Raw genomic sequence first — 17,906 nt, forward strand, 5'->3', positions numbered from 1 at the left:
AGAGGCCTTCTTGAAACTACCTGAAGTTTGGGCCTCTTGCTATCTCTAGATTGAGCCATCCATTGATCCACACTGTCGCAGAAGTCTGAATTTTTCCTTTGTAGCGTTTAATACAATTTCATTTGTGTAATGATACAATATTTAGTCTTCCCCACAAGCCTGAAAGTTCCACAAGGAAGGGACTGTTTTCTATTGCTAACCATGGTATTACCAGGGCCCCAGTACATTGTATACAGCAGGTACTCAGTACTCTCTCAGCAGGTACAGCCGTGTCCCACAAATCTATCTTATTAGATAGTCTCCAAGGAATAGGTGGAGAGGTACCTAAAGTTGATGAGCTTGGTGGTGGAGACGGTGGCTGAGCGGTCAGAGGGGTGGAGGAGTTCAGGGCTGGTGCAGTGGGGGAAGCAAGAAGGGATACTGAGGACACTAAAGGATGCTCACCGAATGAGTTTGTCCCCGTGCTCTCAACATCCCATTTCCACCCCAAATGAGTCCTTCTTCAATCATTTCTTTAGAGAAAGAGGTAAACATCTGAGTAAAAAACCAAGGCCAAAACAGCTTTGCAGAATTATAACATGTCCCAGAAACCAGTCACGATTCAACTGGATTGGACTTCAACACAGAAATGATTGTGTTCCTCCAAATCTTCAGTTTAGGAAGCTCCCACTCCTCCAAGATGTGGAAAGATGAATACACCTTCTTCTGCTGCCAGTTGCTGAGAAAGAAGTTTTTTCTCCTGATGGACCAACACTATTTCTTTTTTGCTGCTCTTTTCCCTTCTCCTTTCCTTGGTTTCCCTTTGCCACGAAGCTTCTTTAGACGCATCTGCTCATCCTTGAAGTCCTGATGCTCATCTCTGAGTGGAGAAAGAAAAAGAGCCAGTATTTGTACCTGAGTGGAAAAGCACACCAATGTAGCACTCTTCCCTTAGGCTGTTGTGGTTATCGGTCCTTGACTTCTACAGGGCACGTGCTCAGCCTGGTGAACAGAAAGGACAGGGAGTCCCCAGTGTATACATGAGTTGTGTTCCAGAAGTTCACTTTGAGTCACAGTGTCCCCACGAGCGACAGTTAAATTCCCAGGCCAGCCCATATAAACCTATGCAACTATGATACAGTGCTAACAATTACCCCAAATTTCCCTGTAACACTAAGACTGAACAGAGGGAAGCAGAAAGTGGGTATGAGCTTCAATAGCCACACAGAGACCCTGAGGGCCGCAGGAACCAGTACGTCCTACAAGGAGAAGAGGTCTGGAGGAAGCTGCCTTCATGGCCATGGATGATTCACACGAAAAGGCTGCTGGGGAAAGGCTCAGGCAGAAGGAAGCCAAGTCAACAGACAGATTTAGAGATCAAGAAGCCAGGGCTGTTTGGACATGTGGATGGGGTGTAAGATGGTCTATACTCTAGAAAAATGTCTGCATTCTAGGATCAAATACCTTTTAACATGTAAGTTCTAGAACCCATTTCTTTTCTTTTCTTTATAAAGTTTACTTATTGAGAGAGAGAGAGAGCATGCGTGAGCTTGTGCGCCTAAGTTGGAAAGGGGTTGAGAGAGAGGAGAGAGAGAATCCCAAGCAGCTCGATCCCATGAACTGTGGGATCATGACCTGAGCCAAAATCAAGAGTTGGACAGTCAACTGACTGAGTCACCCAGGTGCCCCTGGAATCCATTTCAACCTGGGTTTAAATCACAGCTCCATCTAACATTTAGTAGCTGTATGCCTTTGGATAAGTGACTTTTCCCTCTCTGTAGCACATCTGTAAAGAGTGGATAATAATGGCATATGAATTAAATATGGGGGGGAGGGGTTGCTGGGCCCAATTTTTCACTCCTTAGGTGGTTTTAAAATAGACTGGTTTTCTAGGGTACACAGTTTTATTCCATGAACAGGATGGACACAACTGAGCTATTTGGAATTCACTATGATTGCCCTCAAATAATCTATTCTCAACAGAGCAGCCAGAGTAATTCTTCAAAACTCTAAAACTCAAAAGTTTTCTTAAAACTTCATTCCTCTGTTCACAGGCCTATGAACGGTTCCCCATTTCACCCAGAGTAAAAGCCAAGACCTTGTCATGGCCCTCAGAACCCTTCATGATCTGCCTATGGCCCTACCGCTCTCTCCATAGCCCGTGCTACCCCTGGAACATACCAGGTACACTCCAACCTCAGGGCCTTTGCTCTGCCTGGAAAGTTCTTTCCTAGGTCCCACTTGACTTACTCACTACCTTTAAGTCTCTGCTTAGACCTCATCTTCTCAAAGAGGCTGACCTTGACTGTCCTGTTTAATACTGTGACCCATCCTTTCCCCACCCACCACGTGCCCTTCAGCATTCTTGATCCTGCTCAGGCGGCTTTACTATTTTTTCCCCCACGGCACACTCAGCTGTGTAGCGTATCCGCTACATCTGTTCTCCTCTTCTTCCCTCCCTGCTCCACTCCCGCCAACCCTCAGCCAGAAGGAAGGCTCCAAAGGCAGGGGTCTTTGTCTCTGTGATGCTACAGCCCAAGCACCTGTGTCACTGAATGAGTCAGTGTTTATGAGAACCTGTGCGTCCCTCCCTCGTTTGTAGGCCTTTGAGCAATATTTTCTTTATTGAAGATCGTCTAGTTTCATCCTGCCTGATGCCACAGGAGGTCTTCCATTAGAGGCACCATTTACCATAACCAGTGACCAAATACATGAAAAGAATTGTGCTTTTCCACGGATAACTAACCACTAAGTATTTTTTCCCTATCCCCAAAGATAGTCAAGGTTTTATTTTTCAAACAAATGTACAGTGGCACCAAATAGGTAAATTAAAATAGCTGAATATGACTTTGTTATGGGTTATAATTTTCTACTCGGGAGATCTGCCTTCCAGTGATATTTTATTTTGGGTCACAATACAATTTTTATTTTCTGAGCCCAGACTAATAGCAAGGGAGAAAGCCCCAGAGCAATCCCAGAAATTCAGAATGTGTCATGGATTATAATCTCTCTTAATATATTAACTAAGAAAATCTATTCTGTTTTGTTCACTGCTGTTCCTCTAGTGCCCATCTTAGTGTCTATACATGGAAGATACTTAAAAATATTTCTGTTGTATAGATGAGTGTACCAATTTTTAGTTACCTGGAATGAATTATTAATTTTATTGCATTAAATAGTCCCAAATTAACTTTTGTACTGATGCCCTAAGACATGTGCAATTAAAACATACTAAATTTTCTTAAAGAGTAGATTTATTTATTTTTAAAAGATTTTACTTTTAGGTAATCTCTACACCCAACATGGGGCTCAAACTTATGACCCCCAAGATCAAGAATCACATGCTCTGACTGAGCCAGCCAGGCACTCCAAAAAGTAGATTTATTTTACATTAAAAAAAATGTGGGGGGGGGGTGCTGGGTGACTTAGTTAAGCATCTGACTCTTGATTTCAGCTTAGGTCATGATCTCACGATTCATGAGATCAAGCTCCGAGTAGGTGTGCTGTTAGCACAGAGCCTGCTTGGGATTCATATTCTCTCTCTCATTCTCATTCTCTCTCTCTCTCTCTCTCTCTCTCTCTCTCTCCCTCCCGCCCTCCCACCCCCCCCCCCCCCCCCCCCCCCCCCCCCGCCTCTCCCCTGCTCTGTGTCTCTCAAAATAAATAAATAAGCATGAAAAAAAGGTAGATTTTAACTTTACACAATTACACACTGTTTGAATTCTTTTATAATGAGCATGTATTAGCTTGGTAATTAAGGCTCTCTTTTAAAGAAAATGATCACATAGGCATTTGATCTCTTTTCTTTCTGGAGCAATACATAGTCCCAAGTACCTATACATACACAAATATGGAACACATGGTATTAAGAGCCTGTGCAATCCACATATTACTCTTAAAGGTGAACTACAACTTTTTTTTAGATCAAATTAATATATCAAAAAGGGTACAAACTAAAAATGCCAAAAATAAATAAACATTAGAAAAGGGGGCACCTGGGTGGCTCTGTCACTTAAGCATCTGACGTCAGCTCAGGTCATGATCTTGCAGTTTGTGGGTTCGAGCCCTGCATCGGGCTCTGTGGTCCAAAGAAGCCCGCTTTGGATCCTGTCTCCCTCTCCCTGCCCTTCCCCCACTCATGCGTGCTCTCTCCCTCTCTCAAAAATAAACACTAAAAAAATTTTTTTAAATGCCAGAAGAAGGTAGAAGCAAATAAGAACTGCAAAAAAACTGTCACTAGGAAAGAAAGAAGGCTCCCATAAACTCGCTAGGAAGGGGATGGGCTGCAGGCAGGGCCTCTCTTCATCTGACCAATCAGAACCTGCAGCTCTGGCGGCCTGCGGGGGCGGGGACAGGGTGGGGGGGGGTTCTTCTGCAGAATTTGCATCGGTTTTCCTCTGCATCCCTTTAAAGTGCTCTTAAATTAATAATTAAACATCTCTGTAGCTCAATATCCAGTCAGTTTGTCCAGGTTTAGACATAATTAAAATCTGTCTTCCATTAAGTGCATGTTTCCTTTTTTTTTTTTTTTTTCTGGTGTGACCATTGTTGAGTATTTTAAAATCCTTTCCCCCCAAAACTGTGCCTTTTGAACAACCTGGGCACTTTTATAAGAGCCAAAAAACTATTAGGATAAAAAAACTAACTTTTTCCTTTTCTGATCTCCTAGAATAATCTCTTACAAGTTACTCTTTGTGCTTTTTTGCCATTACCTATAGAGGCCAAGACAACGTAGCGTCCCCATGAGTGCGAAGTAAGTGTTGTGATTTGGATACCAGTCGTAAGTCTCCTTCCTCTTGGCTAACGGTTGCTCACTGAAGAGCTTCACCACTTTCATGGATTTGGAATCAGTGGGCCTGGCAACTTCACCAAAGAGCCGGGCACTGAGACGACTCATGCGCAAGGCATATTCTGAAAGTGAGGACATTTCCTGAGCAGCAAGGAGCAAGGGTCCCTACAGAAAATGAGAAGAAACATCAACAGGTTAGTGTATGAAATTCTAAGATTAACCAGTGAGCACTTTAGAAAATGAAACCAGCAGGCCACACGTGCACGTCATGTGGCCGACAGGACATGCCTTGGAGTTGGGAAATGTCCACAGTCCGAATGGTGGTTTCCTTTGCATGCTTTATTTACATTTCTAATTTTTACATTTGGGATTTCCATACTATTACCTTGCTGTAGTGAACTTTTTACAGTGAACTGTTTGGTTATTTACTGACAGCTTACCTGTTTGTAGGCTAGATGAGGACAGGCAAATGAGTTATCCTACCACAGCATTGTTATTATACCTTCAGAAAACACCCACCTCAGCAATCTGCAGAATAAAAATGCTGACTGCTTGCCATCGAAAGGTTTAATCATGGCAGAGAAATAATTATCCTGTTGTCTTTATTATCAGCCCTTTGAACACTGTTCTCCTCAAGGGCTCCAGATGGCTCTGAGAACTGCTAATGAGTTATGAGGTCATTTAGCCTCTAGGTTGCTGGATTGAATTCTGCCTAGAGACTGAGAGCCATTCGGGGAAAAAAACAAAACAGAGACAGTAGTCTTATAAATAAACCCAACGGCTCTTAAGATTCATTTTATTCCTGAAAGGAAGGACTTACGGGTTATAAGGTTATCTGTCTTTTCTTCCGTCTTATATACTCTGCCTCAGTGCACGCCAGTTAACTTCTTATTAACTGAAAACAGTACATTGAATGTTGAAAGAGGTAGGAGGATGCTATCCATAATATGAAGAAATTTCAGCTAATATATATCAAAAATTAATAGGCGATACCTAAGAATCAAGAACATTGCTGGTAGAATAGCCGTCCCATCCCATCCCAGGCCAGATGCAGAGCTTCCTGGTGGCTGATGGTGCTAGTTACTGTGAAATTTGGAGAGGAGAATCTTTGCTAAGAAACTGTCCTGGGGGACAGGCTGGTGGGGGTGAAAAGGAGTTGATATCCAAACAGAAAAAAGGCATAAACCTATCTTGAAAAACCAATTGGGCAAAAATATAGAAAACAAAAATATTTCCTAGAGGGCCTGGCTGGCTCAGTCAATGAAGCATGTGGAGTTTACTTAAAATATAAAGTAAAATCTTAAAAAAAAAAAAAAAAAATAGTAACACCCTCTAAACAAGAATAGTGCCCAGTAAATTTCAAAATAACTTGCAAGAAAAGAAAAAAAAAAACCCAAAACCAGTTTAAATTAAGGAATTTTTCTTGTCCATTTCAAGACCCATTGAAAGAGCAGAGGCTGACCTCAAAACAATTGGAGAATGTCGATCTCAAACCAGTTACCAATCGTTTAACACCAACCAAGCAAACCTGGGCCAATAGTGCCATCTGAAGGCCAGCAATGGGAGAACTATTGGATCTAGGGTCTCTTCTCTGCCCCTCCAACCTGGGGATCCCATGCAAACCTTGCTTTTTCCATTTCCTGTCAGCACTCCTGTTCTCAGATTCACTTCTCTCTCAACTCTTAGAGTTGTGTGGATGGGAGTGGGTTGGGTTGGGTTGGCTTGCTAGGGGTAAAGTTATATTTTCATCAGTGAGAAAAAAAGGCATTAACAGTTCAATGTATAAATACGAAATCGTAATAAATCAGTGCTGTAAACCTCTAACAGCCTTGCAGACTCCATAGTGGTCTTCAGAGGCTACAAAGTTTCTTTGCATGCTTTACCTTTCCTCTTTAAAGTTATCTTTTTCTGAACATCAGATTAAAAAAAAAACTAAAACAAACGGTTTCTTAATCACCTTTGCTTTGTTTTGCTTAACTGCTATTATGGCATTAGAATAAATTTCTTCTGCAAGTGCCCAGTATTTCCACAACCAATTATTTGATGGCCAGGGAACTATTGTTTTGTTACAATGTTTTCAGACAGATAATGTTCCAAATTCCATTGCTTTTTTTCTTTTTTTTCAAGAGTTCTTTTTTTTTTTAATGTTTATTTCGGAGAGAGGGTGAGCAGGGGAGGGGCAGAGAGAGAGGGAGACAGAGAATCCCAAGCAAGCTCCACACTGTCAGCAAACAGCCCTATGTGGAGCTCAATCTCACCAACCACGCCATCATGACCTGAGCCTAAATCAAGAGTCTGGTATGTAGCCGACAGCTGTCCAGGCGCCCCCCCCCATCGCTTTATTTTTAAATGAAGATGCAGCATGGAGTCCTGAGGCCTAGGTTTGCATCCTGGCTCTACCATTTATTAGCTGGGTTATTTTAACAGTTACTTATTTTCTAAATCTGAGTTTCCTTTTTGGAAAACAAAGCTTGCGGGGCTACTGTGAGAAATAACTAAGACTGTGACAGTAAATAGTTACTTAAAAAAAGAAAAAAAATCTAAATGTGTTTTTAAGTTTGGTGCTCCTATGATCTAATCAGACACAATTATTCTTTGTCCTTATTTAATGCTTATCTTTGAAACACTGTGTGTGAACAGGGGAGGGGCAGAGAGAGAGAGAAGGGAGGAGGGGGAGAAGGAGAGGGGAGGGGGGGGAGGGAGGGAGGGAGAGGGAGAGGGTGAGGAGGAGAGAGAGAGAGACAGAGAGAGAGAGAGAATGAATGAATATCCTAAGCAGGCTTCTTGCTGTCAGTGCAGAGCCCCATGTGGGGCTGGAATTCACGAACCGTGAGATCATGACCTGAGCTGAAGTTGGATGCTTAACCAACTGAGCCACCCAGGTGCCCCTATTTATTTTTTAAGGTTTTATTTTTAGGTAATCTTTACACCTGATGTGGGACTCATGCTCATGACGCCAAGACCAAGAGTCACATGGTCTGACTGAGCCAGCCAGGTGCTCCTATTCCTTGTCCTCATTTAACCATGCAAAAAAGGAGATACCTTAGGAAAAGAGGTACACGCTTCATGCAGTTAAACCGCTATCTCCCTGGAATGACATCCTCACTTACAAAAACTGACAGCCAGAGAAATGCAGGGGAGGGGACCAGCAGCTCAGTAACTTGAAAGGCAGCAAGGAGGAAGGGACCCCTAAGGAGAGTGATCACTGAAGCCATCATAGGATACTAAGTTATCTCCAGGCCCACTTTGTAATGTAGGAAATTACTGGGAGACATAAATGGCAAAGAAGTCTCATTAGAATCCATTGGGACACGGCTATACCACAAAATCCAAGTCCTAAAACTTTTATGATGGAGAAAGGGAATAAGCCTCTTCAAACCTGAATCCCTTACTAGAAATAAAGATCCATTTGCTAAAAAGAAGAAAACGGAAAATGATTATAACAATTATCAATTACTGCTCTGTAGTCTCCTTCCACAGAGCAGACATACGTCTCTGATGAAGAATGGCATAGGAGCTTGGTACGCTCTGTTTTGTTTTAACTTTATTTATTTATGGGCGCCTGGTGGCTCAGTCCTTAAGCATCAGACTTCGGCTCAGGTCATGATCTCATGGTTCATGGGTTAGAGTTCCACAATGGGTGAGCTCGAGACCCACTCTGGGTAAAACAAAACAAAACAAAACAACACAAGCCTTGCTTTGGGTGAGCCCCACTTCTCTCTCCTCAACCCCCCTCTCTTTGCCCCTCATGGGATTCTATCTGCCCCTCACTCACTTGTGCCCTCTCTCTCTCAAAAGTTTATTTATTTACTTTGACCGTGAAAGCGAGCGAGCCGGGGGGCATGTGAGAAGCAGAGAGAGGGAGAGAGAATCCCAAGTAGGCTCCATATTGTCAGCACAGAACCCAATGTGGGGTTCGAACTCCTGAACCATGAGATCATGACCTGAGCCAAAATAGTCAGAGGCTTAACTGACTGAGCCACCCAGGTGACCTCGTATGCTGTTCTTTTTTTTAACATAGGCTAAAACAGCTACACAGTTCTGTTGTCCATAAATACTGGTTCTAGGACTGGTAAATTGTCACTTTTTACTGGCTTTAAATTTTCTTTCTTTTTTTTTAACTGGAAAGCCTTACTTAGGATTTTTTAGGATCCTAGTATGCCTCCTTACAGAATCTTTCAATTTTATGTTACAAATAAAAAGATTATTTTAAAGACAGTAAAGGAAAAGACAAATAACTTACAGGTCAAGATTTTTATTTGCATGAAGCCATTCCAGCAAGTATAAAATAGTCACTTAAAAACTTAAAAACATCATTTTTCCTTAAATGAAATCTAAAGTAAACAGTACCATGAAGAAAAATTAACTGGAGTGGAAAATGCTAAGGAAAAAAATATATATACATATATATGTTCAAATGTACTGCAGCAAGACATGTTAAGCCCACACAAGAAAATTCCCATATTTTTACTCTAGCATAAAGGGGCAAGTTTCATTGATCTTTTTGACAGGTTTGATGCATTTAAAAGTTCAGGTTTTGGGGGCACCCTGGGTGGCTCAGTAGGTTAAGCGTCCCACTTCAGCTCAGGTCGCGATCTCAGGGCTAGTAGGTTCGAGCCCCACATCAGGCTCTGTGCTACTAACAGAGCCTGGAGCCTGCTTCAGATTCAGTCTCCTCTCTCTGCCCCTTCCTTGATTGCCTACGGTCTCTCTCAAATATAAATAAACACTAAAAAAAATTTATAAAAAAATAAATTAAGGTCAATAACTGGCTTGGGATTAGGTTTGCTTTTTTTTTTTCTTTGAAAAGGGCAGATGAAGTACAGGAGTTCTTAACCTGGGTATCCCTTAGCGGGGTGAATCCCGTCGAACTTTAAAACTGTATGTTGAATGTGTGTGTGTGTAAATTCTGCTGGGGAGAGTTTTCATCATTTTCTCAAAACCACTGGTTACTGGAGAGCACCAGCTTTGCAGTAGAAAAACCATTTGGAATCTTGCCTCTGCGCTTTGATGGCCATTTCGTGTCTGCAGAAGTAGGTATCCTTTGCCTCCGTTTTCTCATCTACCACTTCAGTAAGTTACTACCTCATGTGTTTTGAGGCTGACACGCATAACTCGTGGCACAGCGGTTGCCCTAATAATCATCAGGTCTCAGGGAACCCACACAAGTTCTTCACACGTGTTTCACAAAACTAAATACGATGCTTTATTATTTTTAAAACCTGGTACAGACTGTCACTGGGTCGGAGGGACACGAACGCTCTGAACGTCAGTCCGCTTTATTCAGTTCAACAAAAACGCCACCAACCCCCTGCAAATGACTGGATCACGCCTGCTTGTGATGGAAGCAGGTGTCAAGTCAGCGGACGCTTGTATCCTTAGGGTATTCCCCAATTTGCTTTTTTAAGTTTGTTTGTTTGTTTTTTAATAATCTTCATACCCAAGGTGGGGCTGGAACTCAAGACGCCCAAGATCAAGAGTCGCATGCTCTTCGGAATGAGCCAGCCAGGCGTCCCGCAAATATTTTTCTTTCAACTGGCAACAAAATTAATCTGCATCCCCACACAAAGTGACGGTACAGAATACCGCCGGATGAGCTGACAAACCGAGCCTTGCACGCTACCTAATCAGAAAGAGAGTAACTGTGTCAGAGAGGCAACTACGCTAGAGTCCTTCGTTTGGTAAATTCCCCCATTTACGCAGGAAAAGGCCAACTTGTCTGTTGGACGGTGTGAAACCACCGAGCTGGTTAATAATGAAATCGAATCGTCTTATTCTTGGCAACTCTACAAGGCTGAAGACCCTCGCAGAACCTCTTCCACGATCGCCGGAATCGCACACTTACGGAACCCCCCCAAAGCTCCCGGACAGCCTTACCTACGCGCGACCTTCCTCTCCCGCGGGCCCCTCTCCCGGAAGGCCCTCCCTTCTCCCGGAAGGCCCGCCCCCGGCCGGGCTCTAAGCTCGGAAGCCACTCTACAACGGAGAGCAGTGGAGAAACAGAAGCTTGCGGCTAGAGGGGAGACCTAGTGAAACCCGGAACTACTAGCGCTCTCTCTTGGAGGCCTCAGAGGTCCTACTTGGCACCTGCGCAGTGAGGGCAGTGCTTCGGGTGTGTGGACTGGAGGTGGTGGTTTAGGGAGGAAGATTGGCTTTGCTGAAAAGTCTTGCAAGGTTCGCTAACCGTATTTTGTTGGAAAAGAGCTACAAACCCTCCAAACCTCTAAAGTAATGGTCGTGCGCGTGCCGCGTGGTGGAGGATAAAATGCACTTTCTTTTTTCTGTTCCTCTTTTTTTTCATCCAGCTTAGGCCTTGATGTGCTCCAAGGGCATTGCTTGACTAGGGGCTGAAGGGTTTTCTGGCCCATCGGCGATGCCATTCCCCTCTCCTTGCACTTACCTACTCATTTTGTAATAGTGGAGTAGTAACACCTCTAAGAGGGCCGTTCTTGATACCTTTGGCTGGATCAGGGCGCCATTTGGAGCTGCCTGTTTATCTCCCCCAGTGGCCCTTCAGGCAGGAGGGATGGGATATTTATCTGACTTTTTAGTAGTTACCTAGATAGGCTTGGGAAATAGTGGAAATACTGTATTTTCCTCCATGCTAAATCTGCTCTCAAGCACAGCACACCTCCGGCATTGTATGAAGTCTTTATTGACTGATAGTAAGGCTGAAGACATTATTTTCTAAGCATTATTCGAAGCCATTCACAAATACTCCAAAACGTATCCCGGAAACCAGGTGCATCAGCAGTATGCCCTATACCGGGAAGGTATTCTGTGGACACTCTCTTCCCTCCTATAGAATCATGTTATTTTTTGACGTTGTTTTAAAAAGGGAAAAAGAAGCCCCAAATGGTATCCTTCCTCTCCACCCATACCCACCACAGCAAACCAAAACTTAATCACAGTTTCAGCCTCTCTCAAGAACTTAACCTTTTAACAGTCAATCTGAAATTTCTTGATCTGCACTAGTGAGGTAATCTGCATGATAAAAACCCCCGTCTTCCCACCCCCCACACAAAAAATGTCCTGAGTTGAAACAATTCTTTCTTTTATTTTGCTAATAATTTTCTTGCGCCACCCTACTACCATTTTGTACAACTCAGCTCGTTTCTACTTGCTAGATGGGATGCTTTCTGATTCATAACTCGCTTAATAAAGCCTAATGGATCTTTAATTTTATTCTGTTGAATTTTGGTTTTTAGCAACATCTTATCAATCTATAGAATTTGCTCTTATCAAGTTAAGTTTTGACAGTTTATCAATCTATGATATTTACCATATCAGCCTTAGAAACTTGGTCTGGTGTGAGTTTACCGCAGTTACATTTACACACAATGTAATGAGCATCCCTCATCCTTTTTTGCATAGCTCAGTCCAAAAATAATGGTCTGGGTAGAATTTTCACCTTGTCTTTTGTGTTTTTGTGTAGTTGCCTGTTTTATCTAATGGCCACTGAATCATGTAAACAAGAAGGCTCCCTTTGCATGTTGGGCTGTTGGAAAGTTTAAGGCTAAATTTGCAGTAGACTCATGGCAATGAATATTATGATGTATATTTGCATAAACCTTGTCACTGGCTCCATTTATATATCTATTTTTGGCATTTCCCTTTTCACCTATCACCTGTGTTATCAGTATGTTTTGTGAATATCTCTATAAGATACCATGACTCTCGAAACTACCAAGGTGTAAAGAGTTATAAGTGGCTATTACTCTTGAAACTGCCTCTGTCCTTAAGCCTTAGCAACCACCCATAGCCCAGTACATATACAAACCTTTTTGAGAGATCGTGCATTCTTTCCAAGAAAAGAATAGAGCCCTTCTGCACATCTCGAAACAGAAACCAGACCCTCTTGCACATACCCCCGCCCCTAATGCCTAGGACTAAGGAACCAGACTCCCTTGCACAATCTTTGAGCACTGTGAAAACGTCTGTAGCTGGCACTATTAAGTCTGCACAGTAATCAAGAAATATTACAGACCACTGCACTCCCTTTACTGATTAACTGCCCTAAACTCCTTTAAAAATCTGTGAGCAAGGCAGAAAGCTCAGAGTTGGCCTTTGGTCAAGAGTCTGTTTCCTCCAGGTGGCTGGCCTCCTGAATAAAGCTCATATTCCTTTCCAATCAAAACTTTGGGGCACCTCAGTGGCTCAGTTGGCTGGGCATCTAACTCTGTTTTAGCTCATGTCATGATCTCATAGTTTGTGGGATTGAGCCCTGCATGGGGCGGGGGGGGGGGGTCTGTGCTGATAGTACATTCTTTCCCTCTCAAAAATGAATAAATACACTTAAAAAAACCTTAAACCCCACACCTCATCTCTTCAGTATTGGCTTTTCAATGGGGTGCTTGGGCGGCTCAGTCGGTAAGTGTCCAACTTGGGCTCAGGTCATGATCTCACGGTCCGTGAGTTCGAGCCCCGTGTCGGGCTCTGTGCTGACAGTTCAGAGCCTGGAGCCTGCTTCAGATTCTATGTCTCCCTCTCTCTCTCTGCCCCTCCCCTTCTCATGCTCTGTTTCTCTCTGTCTCAAAAATAAAAACATTAAAAAAATTTTTTTTTAAAATATTGGCTTTTCAAGCTATAAGTAGCTGAACTTGGGTCTTAGTAACATTCTAGGCACTTTACAATATGACTCTCATTAAGTCAAGCTTATGGGGTTCCTATTAATTTCCTGAGCCTGCTATAACAAAATACTACAAATTTGGTGGCTTGGAACATCAAAACTTTATTCTCTCACAGTTCCGGAGGCCGGAAGTCTGAAGTCAGTATCACTGGGCCAAAATCAAAGTGGTGACAGAGCCACACTCCCTCCAGAGGCTCTATCTAGATTGGAATCCGTTTTTTGACTCTCCCAACTTCTGGTGTTACTGGCATTCATTGACTTGCGGCCAAATCAATCTTCAAGGCCAGTATCTTCAACTGTCTCTCTGCCTCTTCTTCACATCACCTCTTTCTCTATGTGTATCAGATCTCCTAATGCCTCCTTCTCACAGGGATACATGTAATTGCATTTAGGGTACACTTGGATAATTTAGAATAATGTCCCCACCTCAGGGTCAAAATTTAACCTCTCACAGACATTGACTTCCAGGCTTTGGTTTTCCTACTTGTACTTTCAAGTTAAGGCTTCTTTAGAGACACTTCTTATAATCAGAGATTGTGTTACCAATTTCCATCTCTGTAGCTCAGTGTTCCAAAACTGTGGGCTATGAATCATAAGTTAGTCGTGAAATCAATTTAGCAGGTTGTGACCAGCATTAAAAGACATTAGTATAGGGAATATCAGAGCGCTTCACGTATAATGAGGGTAATTACTGTTTCATGAAACAATATGTGTATACTGGATCATAATGTAAAATCTATGTCTTACTCTAAGTTGTGGTGAAGTGGAAAGCCTCTGCTGTACGGTTTCATTACTGATCATACTCTGTGGCAAATATTCCTTGTTGTTAGAGAAAGAATTAAAGCTCACATCAGTTTCAGGTTCTTGCTGTGTGGCATAGTCCAAGAGGCAGGTGGATACTTATTCCTTTAAGTAAATTAACGTGCAGATGCCCTATTTCCGTAAGTACTCATTGCTAGCATTATACAGCTTCTTCTCTCCTGCCTCTGCATTTACAGTAGTTCTTTTTCACTTTCTGAAACAAAGGTATATCCCTCGCCCAGGGTATAAAACCCTCCGGCAATTTAACATGTTTTGGGGGAAGCTTCCTTTAATGAGCGATCGAGGCACCCTAAACCCACCCTTCTTATGCTTCCTGTCTTTTCCTGTGTGACATATATTCCAGGTGAGGGTGAAGTGAGGCTGTTGGAAATAAGGTAACTGGGGGGCGCCTGGGTGGCTCAGTTGGCTGAGTGTCTGGCTTCGGCTCAGGTCATGATCTCACGGTTCGTGAGTTTGAGCCCCGCATCAGGCTCTGTGCTCACAGCTCAGAGCCTGGAGCCTGCTTCGGATTCTGTGTCTCCCTCTCTCTGCACCTCCCCCACTCATGCTCTGTCTCTCTCTGTCTCAAAAATAAATTTAAAAAAACATTAAAAAAATAAAGAAATAAGGTAATTGGATACTTGTGATTTTCTGAAGCCAGATACACTGTGTGAGTGTGAGTGAGTGGTAAGGGTGATAGTAAATCTCCTTTAATCATAATGTGTCCCCCATCTTCTGCAGCTAAGAAGTGCATTGTTATTGAAACAGAGTCCGGTGAAAGCCAGGCCAAGCCAGCGCCGAATATGTCTTCCCACATATTTAAACATAAGCAGTTCTTTTCAGCTCTTCTTAATACTCATCCGTAGGATTTGTCATTACCTGGAAAGGAAAGCAAACTTAGAAGCTGAAGTAATAGAGGTTAGAGACATTGATTATTTTATTGCTTATTTTAAATAAAAAATGGATTATTTTAAGGGACCTTCGTATTTTTCACATTACTCTGGAATAGTCTGCAAAAAAGTCATACATAATTTTATTTTAGATTTGGTATGTGTTATTCAGTAAAGGTGAAATACTGAGGGGGGCCTGGCTGGTTCAGTTGGTGGAGCATGCAACTCTTGATCTCAGGGTTGTGAGTTCAAGCCGGGTGTTGCCCTAGAGCTTACTTAAAACAAATAAACGTACTATGCAATCACTGATACAATGTACCCAAATATTTACCATTCTTCCCCTTTCAGGGCCTAAGGTTGGAGTGCATTTCATGGCAGTTTTGGGATTAGGTAAAGCCATATGTCTCTTTCTGGCCAATGCGTTGTTAACAGAAGTGAAGCATTACCTTCACCCATATGAAACTCTCCAGAGCTCTTGTCCCTCTGGCAGAGGGTCACTGCTCTGCCGGTCTAAGCCCCTGAATGGGTATAAGGAGAGGATCCTGCTCTGTCAGTCACAGTGTGCACAAAGCTTAGGTGAGTTTGGTGTTTTAAGTCACACGTCTTTGTTGTTTTTAGTCATACAATTTCGTTATTTGTTACTGCATCCTGACCTAGCCTAGCCTATCTGATACACGTATTCTATAAAATTCTATCATGGAAGTGAGGTGGGGCCTGAGGGAATGGTCAAGAAAGAATTCTTGATACATTTTCAGTGCCAAGAATGCTTTTCTTATAGCTTGGGGACAGGACCCTTGGGCAGAAAGAGCTCCCCTTTTGCCGTATGAGGCTGATGGTTATATGCTTAGTGTTCAAGGGGGGAAGGGATGTGCAGGGAGTTTAGATCTGAAGTATCTTCTTCAAATTTCTATGGGTAAAAACTACTTTTGAAAGATTTCTCTGGTCCTTTTCATTCAGCTTGATATTAAATATTGGTGAGATGTACAGGCAGTCATGAGACCCTTTAAGAATGTAGCAACCAGTATGTATTTGATCCTTATCAGAACTATGCAGGCTCTATAGGTCAAACTTCTGGGCTAAAGGTGAACATTTTTCTGCTTTTATCTCTCATCAGACGTATATAAATACTTCAATCTTGACCTTTCGTCACCAGTTAACATGTTTAATATTGTCGGCCTCCTGTTAACAAAAAATGAAATTATGCGATAGTTGCTGGAGTAATTTTTAACAGCATATACTTTTATTTTTCATTAAATACATAGGAAAACATTTTTATTGTGATTTCAAAGGAACTGATTATGAAACAGGACTTCGGGGCACCTGGGTGGCTCAGTCGGTTAAGCATCCGACTCCTGATTTTGGCTCGGGTCATGGTGTCGAGGTATGTGAGCAAGCCCCACATGAAGCCCTGTACTGACGGCTCAGAACCTGCAGCCTGCTTCGGATTCTGTCTCTCCCTCTCTCTCTGCCCCTCCCCAGCTCTCACTCTGTCTCTCTGTCAAAAATAAATAAGCATAAAAAAAAAAGGAAAGAAAGAGGACTTCAACTACCTACTTCAAGTACCTACCGTCTTGTACTTTTTTAAAAAAAGTATTTATTTAAGTAATCTCCACATCCAACGTGGGGCTCAAATGTACAGCCTGAGATCAAAAGTCGCATGTTCCTCTGATCAAGCCAGCCAGGTGCCCCAGTCTGTACTTTCTTTTTTTTAATTAACTTTTCAATAAATTTTTTTATAAATTTAACAAAATTCTTTTTTTTTATGAATTAAAAAAATTTTTTTACATTTATTTATTTTTGAGAGACAGAGAGAGACAGAGCACAAGCAGGGGAGGGGCAGAAAGAGGAGACACAGAATCAGAAGCAGGTTCCAGGCTCTGAGCTGTCAGCACAGAGCCCGATGCGGGGCTTGAACCCATAAGCCGTGATATGACCTGAGCTGAAGTCAGACGCTCAACTGACTGAGCCACCCAGGCACCCCCCCATCTGTACTCTCTAAGTGATTAAGTTCTTAAGTGATAAAATTCTTCTTTCCAGCATGTGACTGTTGATCTCAGGGTCTTGAGTTCAAGCCCTACTTTGGGTGTAGAGTTTACTTAATTTAAAAACAAAAAATGGGGGCGCCTGGGTGGCTCAGTCGGTTGAGCGTCCGACTTTGGCTCAGGTCACGATCTCACGGTTTGTGGGTTCGAGCCCCACGTCGGGCTCTGTGCTGACAGCTTGGAGCCTGGACCCTGCTTCTGATTCTGTCTCTCCCTCTTTCTCTGCCCCTCCCCTGCTCATGCTGTCTCTCTCTGTCTCTCAAAAATAAATAAATGTAAAAAAAAATTTAAAAAAAAAATAAAAATAAAAACAAAAAATGGGCCCCTGGGTGGCTCAGTCAGTTAAGTGTCAGACTCTTGGTTTTGGCTCAGGTCATGATCTCACGGTTGGTGAGTTTGAGCCCCATGTTGGGCTCCATGCTGACAGCCTGGTAGCCTGCCTGGGATTCTCTCTCTCTCTCTCTCTCTCTCTCTCTCTGCCCCCCCTTGCCCTAAAAAAAAAAAAAAAAAAAGACCCTGCAGGCAAAGCATCCCCTATGGGAACCAAAACCACCCCCTCAAGCAACAAGAACCGCCCCGAGCCGGCAAGACCATGTGCGATTGACCTAGACACTGATGGACCTGACCTGTCCTGCCCACCTGCCTGTACCCAGCGACCTTTGTCCCACATTTTCCTTACATAAACCTGCACGTATTTTTGTTACTTTGGAGACAGTCTTTGAAATGCTAGTCTGCTGTCTGCCTGATGTCAGTCTCACAGAAATAAACCCCTTTCT

The 17,906-nt window shown here is 42.9% G+C and overlaps 1 protein-coding gene across 1 annotated transcript in view; it reads right to left on the reverse strand.

The window, feature by feature from the left end:
- The window catches only part of MRPS33 (mitochondrial ribosomal protein S33), a 10,786-nt gene extending 67 nt beyond the window's left edge, over positions 1-10,719 (reverse strand). Inside the window, exons 1-3 of the mRNA XM_049641960.1 lie at positions 10,646-10,719; positions 4,692-4,933; positions 21-859 (exon numbers count right to left, since the gene is read on the reverse strand). Coding sequence (XP_049497917.1) covers positions 754-859; positions 4,692-4,906 — 321 coding nt within the window. The 5' untranslated portion in view covers positions 4,907-4,933; positions 10,646-10,719 and the 3' untranslated portion in view covers positions 21-753. The remainder of the gene's footprint in view (positions 1-20; positions 860-4,691; positions 4,934-10,645) is intronic.
- Positions 10,720-17,906: the final 7,187 nt, after the last annotated feature.

The sequence above is a fragment of the Panthera uncia genome, chromosome A2 (genome assembly GCF_023721935.1).
Source record: "Panthera uncia isolate 11264 chromosome A2, Puncia_PCG_1.0, whole genome shotgun sequence".
Taxonomy (NCBI): Eukaryota; Metazoa; Chordata; class Mammalia; order Carnivora; family Felidae; genus Panthera; species Panthera uncia.